Source organism: Eleginops maclovinus, chromosome 6 (assembly GCF_036324505.1).
Source record: "Eleginops maclovinus isolate JMC-PN-2008 ecotype Puerto Natales chromosome 6, JC_Emac_rtc_rv5, whole genome shotgun sequence".
In the NCBI taxonomy this organism is placed as follows: Eukaryota; Metazoa; Chordata; class Actinopteri; order Perciformes; family Eleginopidae; genus Eleginops; species Eleginops maclovinus.
The window spans coordinates 12,103,901-12,116,077 of NC_086354.1; the positions used below are offsets into that span (position 1 = coordinate 12,103,901).

Sequence of the window (12,177 nt, forward strand, 5' to 3'; positions counted from 1 at the left end):
TTAATGATGTAAAATATAAACAACCCTTAAATAAGACTTTAGTTACACCTGGGGTAAATTCACAAGCTACCCTGCAGTAACCATCTGCACCTTTACCAGCTGAACACTTTAATGATCAATAATTATAATCAAAACATATGATATATTATTCTGAAATCTGCTCACTGAGTACTGTTTTGTAATTTAAGTATATTTTGATGCTCATACTTTTTTACTTTTACTTGAGTAGCATTTTGAAGGAGTTGTACTAGTATCCCTACACTTGTAGTAGTTCTACTTTAACTCAAGAACAAGATCTGAGTACTTCTCCCACCTCTGCAATAAGCTGAGGAAAGTGTCAGTTTGTTTATTATAAAACGCTATCCCTGTTTGTAATAATCACTCTCTCCTGGGCATGCTGCGTCTGTTGTGTCTTCTCCTCTGCAGTCCCTCGGGGAGCTATGCCTCATCTGCAGAGCTGAGTCGGTGCAGCAGTCAGCTAAGCGAGGAGGACTATGTCGTTGAGTACGGAGAGAGGGACCCTTACGACGAGAACGACTCTTACCACTCCTGCCACTCCTCGGTCAGCTACAGTAAAGGCTCTCCAGACTGGGACCCTGACGAGACGCAGGGGGCGTACAGCGATGAGGGCGGCTACAGCAAAGACGGAGGAGAGGAGGCGGCTCTGTACGAGGAGGAAGACGGAGGGCTGTATGAGGGAGAGGAGGAGGGGCTCTACGAGGATGAGGAGATGATGTACGATGATGAGGATATGTACAACTTGGATGGGACCCTCAGTGAGGACATGGAGCCTCCCTTTACCCCCACCCCAACGTCAACAGCGCCCCAAACTCTGGATGTTCCCGGCTCCAGGCCTCCTCTAGAGAAGCAGCCTTCCTTACACCAACAGCAGCCCGCTACTCAACCCCCCAACCAGACAACCAACCAGTCTCAGCCTCCTGGCATGGCCCCGTCAGCACAGCCCCCCTCTGGCCAACCAACACAACCGCCTAAACAGTCTCAAACACAGCCACAGCCGCAGCCGGCCCCCTCGGCCACTTCCTTCTTCTCAATGGCCAAACCTCTCACAGCTGCAGTCTCAGGTTTGGCCTCCACTTTCCTGTCTTCTGTTCCCACTGCGCAGCCCGCCCAGGCTCAACCTCCAGCCTCAGCAGTGTCTCAACCGCACCAGGCAGCTGCTGTTGTGCCTCCATCCCACCCGGCCACCATGGCTAACTCAGCCTCACAGCCCCCCTCGTCTACCACGGGCCCTCCCTCCCAACAGACCCCATCCTCTGGGCCGCCTCAATCCCATCTCAACGGTCCTGCCACCACACAGTCACCCGCCCCTGAGGACCAGGATCTCCAGCTGGAGGAAGAGCCATGGCCAGAGGAGGAGATGGTGTTTGAGAAAGAGGCCAGGACGCCCCCTGCTCAGCCAGAGGAGACCCTCCCTAAAGAGGAGATAGAGGAGCAGTTTGAAGAGAGCATGCCACCAACACCAGAGGAGGAAGAAGAGATACTCCCGGAGAGGTAGGAGGGAAGGTGGAGTGGAATAAGATCAATGAACTACACACATCGAAACAGACTAGAACAGAATAACACATTTATTATGAATCTGATGAAATGTATCAGCTGAGAAAGTTAAAAATAAAAACTGCTTTGTGTTTCAGTCCTCCAGTGATAGAGGAGCCGAAAGAGCCGGTGGATCCTGCAGTCAGAGCCAAACAGAACTGGCTAAGGCTTTATAACAAAGTTTTAGAGCAGCTCCGGGAGGTAAGATTCCTGTTTGAGCCCCACCCTCATTTCAAATACCAGTCCTCCACAACAAGGAGTCCCAGAGCTGCAGGCTTGATAGAGCGCCACCCTGTAATCTAAAAGATATTCCCAAGCTCAAAAGAGTCTAAAAGTGTCTTATAATAAATAATAAATGTGCGGTGCATTATTTATGTGCAGAGACAGGGTCTGTACAGTAAGTTCCTCAGTTCTATTTTGACAGTGGGTTTTTTTGCTAGATGCCAAAGCAGACCGTCTTTCATATTCTATGATTTGCTACCTTTGGTTTTCTTCAAATGAAAATACCGACAGCTTCACAGGTGGCAAACTTTCTATTTTTGTTTGGATACGACACCAAATCACTCATTAAAAAACCTACTTGATTTAATTTTACACATTAAGTTTTGCTTGATCAGTTTTCACTTGCATATTTTATTCACTTATTCTGTTGCTATTCATTGCCTTTGAATTAATCACTTGCTTTGATGTTTATGTTGCTGTGTGTCACGTCACGTTTTTGTACATTTGGCTTTCTTTTGTTTGCTCTTTTTTTCTGTTTGTTTGTGCCGATCCGCTTTGTTTTCTTTCCAGTTTCATGTCATTGCCATAGTGACACTCGCATGCACTTTGCTCGGCCATCATTGGAGCATGCTGACAGGTAGGTACAACCGGGTTGGATGCTTGAGAGAGAGAAGGAAATGCGTGGTCTTGTTGAACTCCTCACTGTGTGTGAACATGCTCATCATCTCCACAACAATTTGATATTTTCTGTTGTGAGCTGTGTCAGATTCTCCAATGACATATTTGATTTAAAAATGTAGGCAAAGCTTTTTGAATAGTTACAAAACCGGTTTATTCTCCCAGGATGTGAATATGTATTTATTTATTAATTTATTTAATTTTTTCAGCATTATTTCCGTTCTATGTACAAGTTTTAACTTTGAACCACTGATGCAAACACACACACAAGTTGGATTTTCAGATGTAAATAGTCTGAAGTTTTAATAATCAGAAATCTAGTGATGCACCTTCATTCATACTGTATATGAATAATAGAAAAGGCTCCACCTTCTTTATCTGACATGCCTTCTTTGTCTCCCTCAGGCCAGAGGAGAGACCTCCAGCTCGCTGTGGTTCGGTAAAGGAGGGTGAGTGTCTGTGGTCACTTCCTTTTTTCTCTAACATGAAACAGATTACAGATCACATACATCACAAGTCAATCAGTCCATCCGTTTATCCCTTTTTAGAAAGTAAATAGCAAAGTTTTACTGTTATTTAAGTTGAATTAATAAATAAGAAAATAAAAGACACAAACCAGCCAGAACAAACAAACAATCAAACAATCAAAAAACCCAAGGACAAGCGCTTATTGGGATTTGAACGTTTGATTGCCAATCTTTGGCTTTATTATAATGTTATTTACAAAGTCTATCTTTAAGGTACATTATGTATGTGTCCTTCAGGATCAATGTGTTTGATTGTTTCCACAACCTTGTCTTCCGCTCGATGGCCATTCCATGCTAATTATTAATAATATTATCTTTCCGAGTACACTCATACCAAAATATATATGTTTTAAACAAGCACTGTAGATCAGATTAGATCAAAATGTACTTTTTGTCATCCTCTATCTTAAAGGGATTCAATAATGTAATGTAAATGTAAAGTGTGTGTGTGTGTGTGTGTGTGTGTGTGTGTGTGTGTGTGTGTGTGTGTGTGTGTGTGTGTGTGTGTGTGTGTGTGTGTGTGTGTGTGTGTGTGTGTGTGTGTGTGTGTGTGTGTGTGTGTGTGTGTGTGTGTGTGTGTGTGTGTGTGTGTGTGTAGTTTGCCAGCTGTTCCCCACTTCCTCTCCAGCATCTAGCCCCGGCTAAACGAATGAATGAATTCAACTCGATTAAAATGATGCTCTGATCATTGTGGAAACCTGCCACCAACCGCCCCATTAGATTAAAATGTCCTTCTTTGGTCCGGGAATACTCCCTTCTATTTCATTCTGATCCACAGCCTCCTTCCGCTCATGGCATTGGGCCAGTGAGTATTGAACGGCCGTGGGCTGCCCTGACTTGGCTGGCAGGTCGTTTGTAGATGAGGCAGACCTCAGAATGGAACTGAGGCTGCATAATGAAGAAGAGTGCTAAGTTAGCCAAATGGAAACCCAGCAATTAAAACTGTGTGTGTGTGTGTGTGTGTGTGTGTGTGTGTGTGTGTGTGTGTGTGTGTGTGTGTGTGTGTGAGTGTCATTCCCACTATTTGAGACGAGGCAGTCTGCGTAATTAAACTCTCCAGTCAAGTCCTTGAATGTGGTATCTAGAAACAATCATAGGGATAATCACATCTGCCTCATAGTAACAAAACGTGATATCATAGCCATTTGGATGATGGAGTTGTTTTATCTTCTGTAAATATTGCTGAATATATCTATATATTTCTTATACAGAATGGGGGGCGCACTGTACAGTATCGACAGCATGCCTGACCTTCGCAAGAGGAAAGCCATGATTCCTCTTGTCAGAGATCTGGTGAGACACAATCATGGACACACACACAAACAAGCTACAACACACACCGGTATTGCAGGTTGATTTTGGAATCCCTTTTGGAGACATTATTGGTCCTCAGTTGTATCTCAGTTTCTATAAAACCAAAATCTCTTCTATAAATATTTTGCTTTAAAGTAGGTTTATATTTATAGTTCTTCTAAGTAGCGTCTCAAAATGATTCCACTTCTTTGCATATCTGTGGTGGTTAATGTCACTACAGCAGTGAGTAAATGTAATTATACTGTTCTATTATCTATGTTAGGGCAGACCACACAAACACACACAGTGCATCGTACATGCTTGATTCGTTATTTATTTTTAATTTCTAAAATATGCTTCTTTTACTCTTTTTCTTTCCAACTTTCTTCACTAACCCGATTCATCAGGCAATGGTGAGTGTTTGTTTAAAATACGTATATTTATCACTTAATGAAATATAAATCTGAGGTTTACAGTTCATTTAAACATTTCTGTTTGCCGTCTTGTTTCCAGTCTCTCGTGCAGAGCTCCCGGAAGGCAGGAATCACCTCCGCCATGGCTTCCACCACTCTCGGCAATGAAGAGCTGGTGGGTTTCCTCCTCTCACCTCATAACGATTGTGTTCATTATTCAATCACTGCTTGTTATCAAACTCACATTTCTCTCCTCCTTGCCCTTTGCAGAAAAGTCATGTTTATAAAAAGACCCTGCAGGCTCTGATCTACCCCATCTCATCCACTACACCACACAACTTCGAGGTGTGGACCGCCACCACCCCCACCTACTGCTACGAATGCGAGGGGCTGCTCTGGGGTATCGCCCGACAAGGCATGCGCTGCTCTGAGTGCGGCGTCAAATGCCACGATAAGTGTCAGGATCTGCTCAACGCTGACTGTCTGCAGAGTAAGGAGTGTAGCATCTTTGCACGCTTTTTAACTTCAGTATACTCAGCCATCCAAACAAATCCCAAACTCATTTTAGCTCCTCCTCTGTATCCTTCTGCCAGATTGACATCGCATTATACTCGTCCTCTATCTGCTCTCACATTCTCCCTCCTATTCCTTTCTAATTTGTCTCCTGAGTAATGTGCTGTCATACCCTGGCCTCTCTCCCTTCTACCCATAGCGTTTGCATCCATACTGCTTTTTGTAATTCAGGCTCAACACGGTGTAGCTTATCCAACCCCCATACTGATTTTGGACTCAATCTATGCAATGCATAATTCATCACTCTGCTGTCTCCAGAGAGTCTCGTAAGATCTTGGGGCCAGTAACATCTGTTGGTCTTTCACTCTCTGACTTTCTACTGTTTCCAGACCAGATCAGCGGTTGAGTGGATAAAGTTTCCACCATTAGAATTGGAAGGTTTGGGGTTTGATCCCTGGCCAAGAAATGTCAAAGACTCTCCAAATCGAATGCCTTAACTTGGCAGTTTAAAGAGATGGGATAGAGCATAACGGGAGCTAAGCTGCTAGCCTATGGGCCATATCCCCTTGAATATATTTTACACGATAAACTGTTCTTCCTACATCCTTCTCTTTATCCATCTGTTCCATCAGGAGCTGCAGAAAAGAGCTCCAAACACGGGGCGGAGGACCGAACGCAGAACATCATCATGGTCCTGAAGGACCGCATGAAGATCAGAGAGAGGAACAAACCAGAGATCTTCGAGCTAATCCTGGAAGTGTTCGCCCTCGACAAAACCACACACGGCGCGCAGATGAAACAAATCAAGCAGAGCGTTCTTGATGGGACGTCCAAATGGTCAGCGAAGATCAGCATAACGGGTGAGTTAGGGGCGTCATATGATACTTACACACAACCAGGAGTACGTGGGATTTTGGGATACAGCGATAAAACGGACATCCTGCTTATGGTATTGATTTAATGTGATGTTGTTCATTTCTTTTGAAAACAATGATATAAAAAATGTTTACAAAACTACAAATATAAGTCAGACAACTGTATGTTTTTTGTTTAATTGTTTTTATCTCTTTTCCCCAGTGGTGTGTGCTCAGGGCCTGCAGGCTAAAGACAAAACAGGCTCCAGTGACCCTTATGTCACTGTTCAAGTGGGGAAGACCAAGAAGAGAACCAAGACCATCTACGGAAACCTCAACCCTGTCTGGGAAGAAAACTTCCACTTGTGAGTACAGTCAAATGTGTCAAATGCTAATATGACACTTTATGTATTATGATTCTAGCATAAAAAGCACTGATTTAGTGCTCTTATGCAAGGTTACCTCTCACAAATGTATTTAAGAGAGTACTTTTTGTTTATGTTTTTATTGCCATTGTTGACTTTCACTGTTTTGGCCCCAAAAATTCTGCCTCATCCAGTGAATGCCACAACTCGTCTGACCGCATCAAGGTCCGTGTCTGGGACGAGGACGACGACATCAAGTCTCGTGTAAAGCAGAGGTTCAAACGTGAGAGCGATGACTTCCTGGGCCAAACCATCATCGAAGTGAGGACTCTGAGCGGGGAGATGGACGTTTGGTACAACCTGGGTGAGTTTTCGAGAAAGATAAGAGAAAAGACTGCCGGGAATTAGAGACGGATGAGAGGAGCAGCAAGTGGAGCACAGATAACAGAACAAGGAGCAGATAATTGAAGTGCTTGTCTCTTGTAGATGGAACAGATTTCAGCCAACTAAGGAAGCATGTATGTCTTACTTTCATCTGACAGACAAGAGAACGGATAAGTCTGCCGTGTCAGGAGCCATCCGCATGCACATTAGTGTGGAGATCAAAGGCGAGGAGACGGTAGCCCCTTACCACGTCCAGTACACCTGTCTACACGAGGTCAGTCTCCCAAAAGCAGTAGTGCTTATTTGCAGTTGAAATGAAACGTTAATTATGCAGAAGCAAGCTTTAGAGTTAATGAGTTACAGTCAAATAAGTCTGCCTTCCAGAATAACACCATTAATCACTTGTGAATTATATGCTCATGCCGTAATGAATTGGGCTTTTTTTAAAATAAAATTGCCAACATGGTTTATTTTTACACTTGACTTTTTAGTAGTTATCTGGAATGATCGATCAGTTTACACCACTATAGGTTAGAATGAGCTGAGTTACAATCCTCACTTTAATGAAGACCTGGAAAACAGCATTGGCCTCACCTTTTTTTTTCTGACTGATGTTTTTTTAGTATTTATTGTATTTATTGTACCTGAAGCAAAAGAAACAACACACCAAACAAGACAAAACAAACAATAACAATAATAAATTCCCACTAGTGAGTACATCATCAACATCCCAACACAAGTAAAGACGGACAGTTCAAGTTCACAAAACTTTTAGAGGCGTACCAAAACTGACTCTCTCTGTCTTTCAGGGGTATTTGATTTTTTTCATTTCCTATCCCTTGTCTTTGTCCAGCATCTGTTCCAGTACACCACGGAGGAGCAGAATGGAGGCGTCGTAAAGATCCCTGATGCCAAAGGGGACGATGCCTGGAAGGTGTATTTTGAGGAGACGGCACAGGAGATCGTGGACGAGTTCGCCATGAGATACGGAGTGGAGTCAATCTACCAGGCCATGACGTCAGTGCCTCAGACATTACTCTGAATCTGCACCAAAACATAACATTAGATCAAATCCTTATTATGAAGAATGTGTTTATTCACTTCAGCATTTTCTTTTTGCCACTTCCACCCCACAGCCACTTCGCCTGCTTGTCATCCAAGTACATGTGTCCCGGAGTGCCAGCAGTGATGAGCACTCTGCTCGCCAACATCAACGCTTACTACGCCCACACCACCCAGTCCTCCAACAACGTTTCCGCCTCGGACAGATTTGCTGCATCAAACTTTGGCGTGAGCTCCTTCTTCAGAAATGTCACTGTACTAGCTTTATGATATACCTAAAGAAAAGGTTTACTTTAGAAAATGACTTTTAAAGGAGAGACAGAGAAGGTAATCTTTAGAAATTAAATTAGGACTGTGCAGGGGCACAAACCCTCCTGTGTGGAAGGAGTTTGGATCAAAGTGTTTTTATTTGTTTCTTTCTTACATCAAATAAGAAAAAAACATTTGCTGGCGGAGATGCTAAATGTTGGAAACAGTGTTGGTTTCGGGGAAGCTGATCCCTGGGGCATATTTTGGAAGTGTTTAGAGAAAGACTTTTCTTGGCAGAGTTTCATAAAGGACTGAAAGGCAAACTGCTCTGTTAATTTACCCAAATGATTTTGAGGAAATGTGGATGGTCAGTCCTGTTATGTATGTGTTAAATTAAAGGAACTCATTCCATATGTTGTGGAGGTATTGGATTAATTACTTTTTAAATGTAGTTTTATTTAAGAAAATATCAATAATTAATGTCTTTTAATCAATGTATTCTCCCCTGAAATATTTCTTAAGCTCTTAAATGCACACTTTACCTCCACAAAATGTTCAAAGAAACATAACAAAAAATAACAAAACAGCTCTTGTCCTGATGTAAGTCAGAAACTGCTGTCCCTAAAAACCAAATGAGTAACTCTTGGTCACCCTGGGCTGTAGATGAAAGGTTGTCTAATGTGACGCTGCCTACTTCTTCAAACGTCCAATCAGCTGAGCCTCATCAGTTTTGGCCTCGGGTTTGTGTGGTTGAATGGTAACAGGTGATCCTTTAGTGGCGTGGTTTCTGAGTCTGTTGTGCTTTTGTGTCCGTCCTGTTTTAGAAGGAGAGGTTTGTCAAACTGCTGGATCAGCTGCACAACTCCCTGAGGATCGACCTCTCCATGTACCGGGTACTGACTGCTTCTTTCTCTCATAACAAATACTAAACACATTGAATCTTAATTACTTTCTGCTACAAACCCGCCTGCTTGTGCTGTTTCTGCATGGTCCTCTATGAGAATGTCTATGCTCTCTTAAATTGCAAGAGGCCACTCCTAATATGTATTTCCTTTATCTTACAACCTGAAGACAGGGAATCCTTAACATGTTTATAACTATTTATTTAATGAATGTGCTTTCAGAATAACTTCCCTGCCAGCAGTCCTGAGAGACTACAAGACCTCAAGTCTACAGTTGATCTCTTGACAAGCATCACATTCTTCAGGATGAAGGTAAGGATGACTAGAAGATGGATCCTTTCTTTTCATTAGCACTAAACTCCAAAAAACCACCACGGTGCACATTCCCAGTACTTTCTGTAGTACCCTGAGGCTTTCACTGAGAAACATTACCCTATGCAAAGTGAAGCGATTATCATGTGACTCAGTGTGCGTGTCAGGCTGTTAAACTGTTTGATGTTTGCTCATCACTGTGTGTATTCAACCACATTTGTCACATTTATTTTCAGGTCCAGGAGTTGCAGAGTCCCCCCAGAGCGAGCCAGGTGGTGAAGGACTGCGTGAAAGCCTGTCTCAACTCCACCTACGAGTACATTTTCAACAATTGCCACGACCTTTACAACAGGGAATATCAGACGGACCCTGTAAGTCTGTGTTGGGAAGCAGAAATACTGTGTATTTGTGCTGGAAAGTGATACCAAGGGTTTTCTCACTGCAAGAGATGTGTGATGGATGCCTTTGTTACATTATGAATCCATAATCCCTTCTCTGTCTCCAGTCGAAGGCGGTCCCTCCAGATGAGCAGGGTCCCAGCACCAAAAATCTGGACTTCTGGTCCAAACTCATCACCCTCATCGTCTCCATCATAGAGGAGGACAAAAACTCCTACACCCATTGCCTTAATCAGTGAGTCTGCCTTATTACTCAAATGTTGCATGCTGAGGCGAGTTTAAAAGAAAGATCAAGGTTTTTTCAGCAGCTGTAAGGGATGTATTTAGTTATAGAATGAGAGGAGGGAAGAGAAAACAAGCCAAGCAGTCAAAAAAGCAGCCTTCTGCTCACCTTATTAAGAATATCAGAATGTTTAAAATAATGCGCCTGTAACTGTATTAACAATGATTTGTATTTTTTATCTTGTTTATATTTTCACTTGCAATTTGCACTTACAGCAAAGCTTTGAAGGCTGTGTTCATTCCTGTTGGATTTGGATCAAATACTTCTATGAATTTAAATAAATTTGAGGCTTTTTTGAGGGTCAGTGAGGATAAAAGTGTCTTAAAGTGTCTCAAATTAAAAATACAGAGGCCATACTGATGGAGTTACATAATAAAGTTAAATAATACAGTAGCATCTCTGGATACTGTGTGGATTTAAAACACGAGTACTGCCTCTCATAGGTTTCCCCAGGAACTGAACGTGGGCAAGATCAGCGCCGAGGTCATGTGGAATATGTTCGCACAAGATATGAAATACGCCATGGAGGGTAGGTGTTCGTGTGTGTTTGTATATAAAGTCTATATGGAGAAAGAGTGTTGGACTCATTATTCCTTTCTCTTTCAGAGCATGAGAAGAACCGCCTGTGTAAAAGCGCAGATTATATGAACTTGCACTTCAAGGTGAAATGGCTCTACAATGAGTACTGCAAAGAGCTGCACACTTTCCAGAAGCACGTACCTGAGTATCCAGCGTAAGTGTCTTATGAACAGCATCCACACCCTGCCTTTCACACTGTGGCTCAGACGCTCATGCTGCCTCTGCTCGTTCCTTCCTCTACAGCTGGTTTGAACCGTTTGTCGTCATGTGGTTGGATGAGAACGAAGAAGTGTCAAGAGATTTCCTGCATGGAGCTCTGGAGAGGGACAAAAAAGACGGGGTAAATGCTTTCATCCTTCGTATTTAAAATGCTAACATACTAGAATAAGCTGTTAGCAGGTCATACAAAGAGTTGGTTGCTTTAAAACACGACCTCTAGATACAAGACCACACCCAACTACGCCTTATTTAGTTAGTCAGAATGCCCCGTTTAAGGTTCTCTCACCTAATCCCTAGTTAAAGGCCGTTTTTGAATATTTGGAAACACTTTTATTTGTCGCAAAGAGCTAAGATTGATAGCACTCGCACATCTTTGTAGTATTAAGCTTGCTTTCAACTAGAATGAAAGTGATATCAACTTACCTAGTGATCATCTTTCTTATGCTAACTAAACATCAAACATCAAAGTGTGCAGAAATAGAGAAAGAAGAGTTTCTGTAAGTGTATTTTTTACACACACACACACACACGACAAATTGACATGCAGCTCGAGGGATGTTAGAGTGATTCACTTCCTAAGCCAAGCACTCGCGTACCGAACTACTGCCGCCCACCCAAAAAATGAAGTGAGAAGAGAGTGAGATAGGAAGCAGGCCGTCATGCAGGACTAATGTTTAACTTAAATTCAACAATGAAATTCTGCTGAGACAGTTAGAAAATACAGTATAAAATCCTAAATTTGACCCTCCTACCTGAAGCATCTCCTCAGAAAAATGTATTCATGCATTTCTCATGAATTCAGGCAGTCTGCACCATCTCTCCTGACTCAGCACATTCAAGGCTGAGAAGAGCGGGTTGAAGGCCTCAAGGCAATCAATAATGACTCGATACCAAAGGCAAATGGAAAAAAAAAACCTTTACTGCGGAGAAATGCAGATGCTCCACACTGGGTCTCATTGCGCCTACATATCCACACAGAGAGAAGGTCGATGCGAGCAGCTGAAGATTCTCCCGGCTCATATGTCCACAATCCTCTGGGTCCAATAACTGTCGCCGGAGGCAGCTTCTGCGTTCCTGTGTCAGCGGAAAACAGCGGTCCCTAGGCCCATTCACATACCATAACATTTCACTAATGACCGGGGTGTTAATGAGGGCCCTGTTCCTCATCATAACCCTGTGATCACCTCCATTGCTCTCAATGCTTTCAGAGAAAATCCACTCAGATCTTTTGATCGCAGTCACGTGCAGCTAGAGAGGGGTCAGCCTCTTGTCTGATCATCCCCCACAGGTGTCCCTCAGGGGAATTCAACCCCTTACTTTCAGTGTTAGACGTGATCAGATCACTTGCAGCATCAGCACCACATAACAGC

The 12,177-nt window shown here is 43.0% G+C and overlaps 1 protein-coding gene across 1 annotated transcript in view; it reads left to right on the forward strand.

Moving 5' to 3' along the window:
- The window catches only part of LOC134866196 (protein unc-13 homolog A-like), a 33,754-nt gene that overhangs the window by 11,906 nt on the left and 9,671 nt on the right, over nucleotides 1-12,177 (forward strand). Inside the window, exons 10-29 of the mRNA XM_063886206.1 lie at nucleotides 427-1,512; nucleotides 1,653-1,755; nucleotides 2,860-2,903; nucleotides 4,193-4,274; nucleotides 4,682-4,687; nucleotides 4,788-4,862; nucleotides 4,958-5,177; nucleotides 5,833-6,060; nucleotides 6,278-6,419; nucleotides 6,614-6,783; nucleotides 6,962-7,077; nucleotides 7,657-7,820; nucleotides 7,940-8,093; nucleotides 8,939-9,007; nucleotides 9,239-9,328; nucleotides 9,565-9,699; nucleotides 9,834-9,961; nucleotides 10,453-10,538; nucleotides 10,616-10,742; nucleotides 10,832-10,928. Of these exons, the coding sequence (XP_063742276.1) occupies nucleotides 427-1,512; nucleotides 1,653-1,755; nucleotides 2,860-2,903; nucleotides 4,193-4,274; nucleotides 4,682-4,687; nucleotides 4,788-4,862; nucleotides 4,958-5,177; nucleotides 5,833-6,060; nucleotides 6,278-6,419; nucleotides 6,614-6,783; nucleotides 6,962-7,077; nucleotides 7,657-7,820; nucleotides 7,940-8,093; nucleotides 8,939-9,007; nucleotides 9,239-9,328; nucleotides 9,565-9,699; nucleotides 9,834-9,961; nucleotides 10,453-10,538; nucleotides 10,616-10,742; nucleotides 10,832-10,928 (3,322 nt within the window). The remainder of the gene's footprint in view (nucleotides 1-426; nucleotides 1,513-1,652; nucleotides 1,756-2,859; nucleotides 2,904-4,192; nucleotides 4,275-4,681; nucleotides 4,688-4,787; nucleotides 4,863-4,957; nucleotides 5,178-5,832; nucleotides 6,061-6,277; nucleotides 6,420-6,613; nucleotides 6,784-6,961; nucleotides 7,078-7,656; nucleotides 7,821-7,939; nucleotides 8,094-8,938; nucleotides 9,008-9,238; nucleotides 9,329-9,564; nucleotides 9,700-9,833; nucleotides 9,962-10,452; nucleotides 10,539-10,615; nucleotides 10,743-10,831; nucleotides 10,929-12,177) is intronic.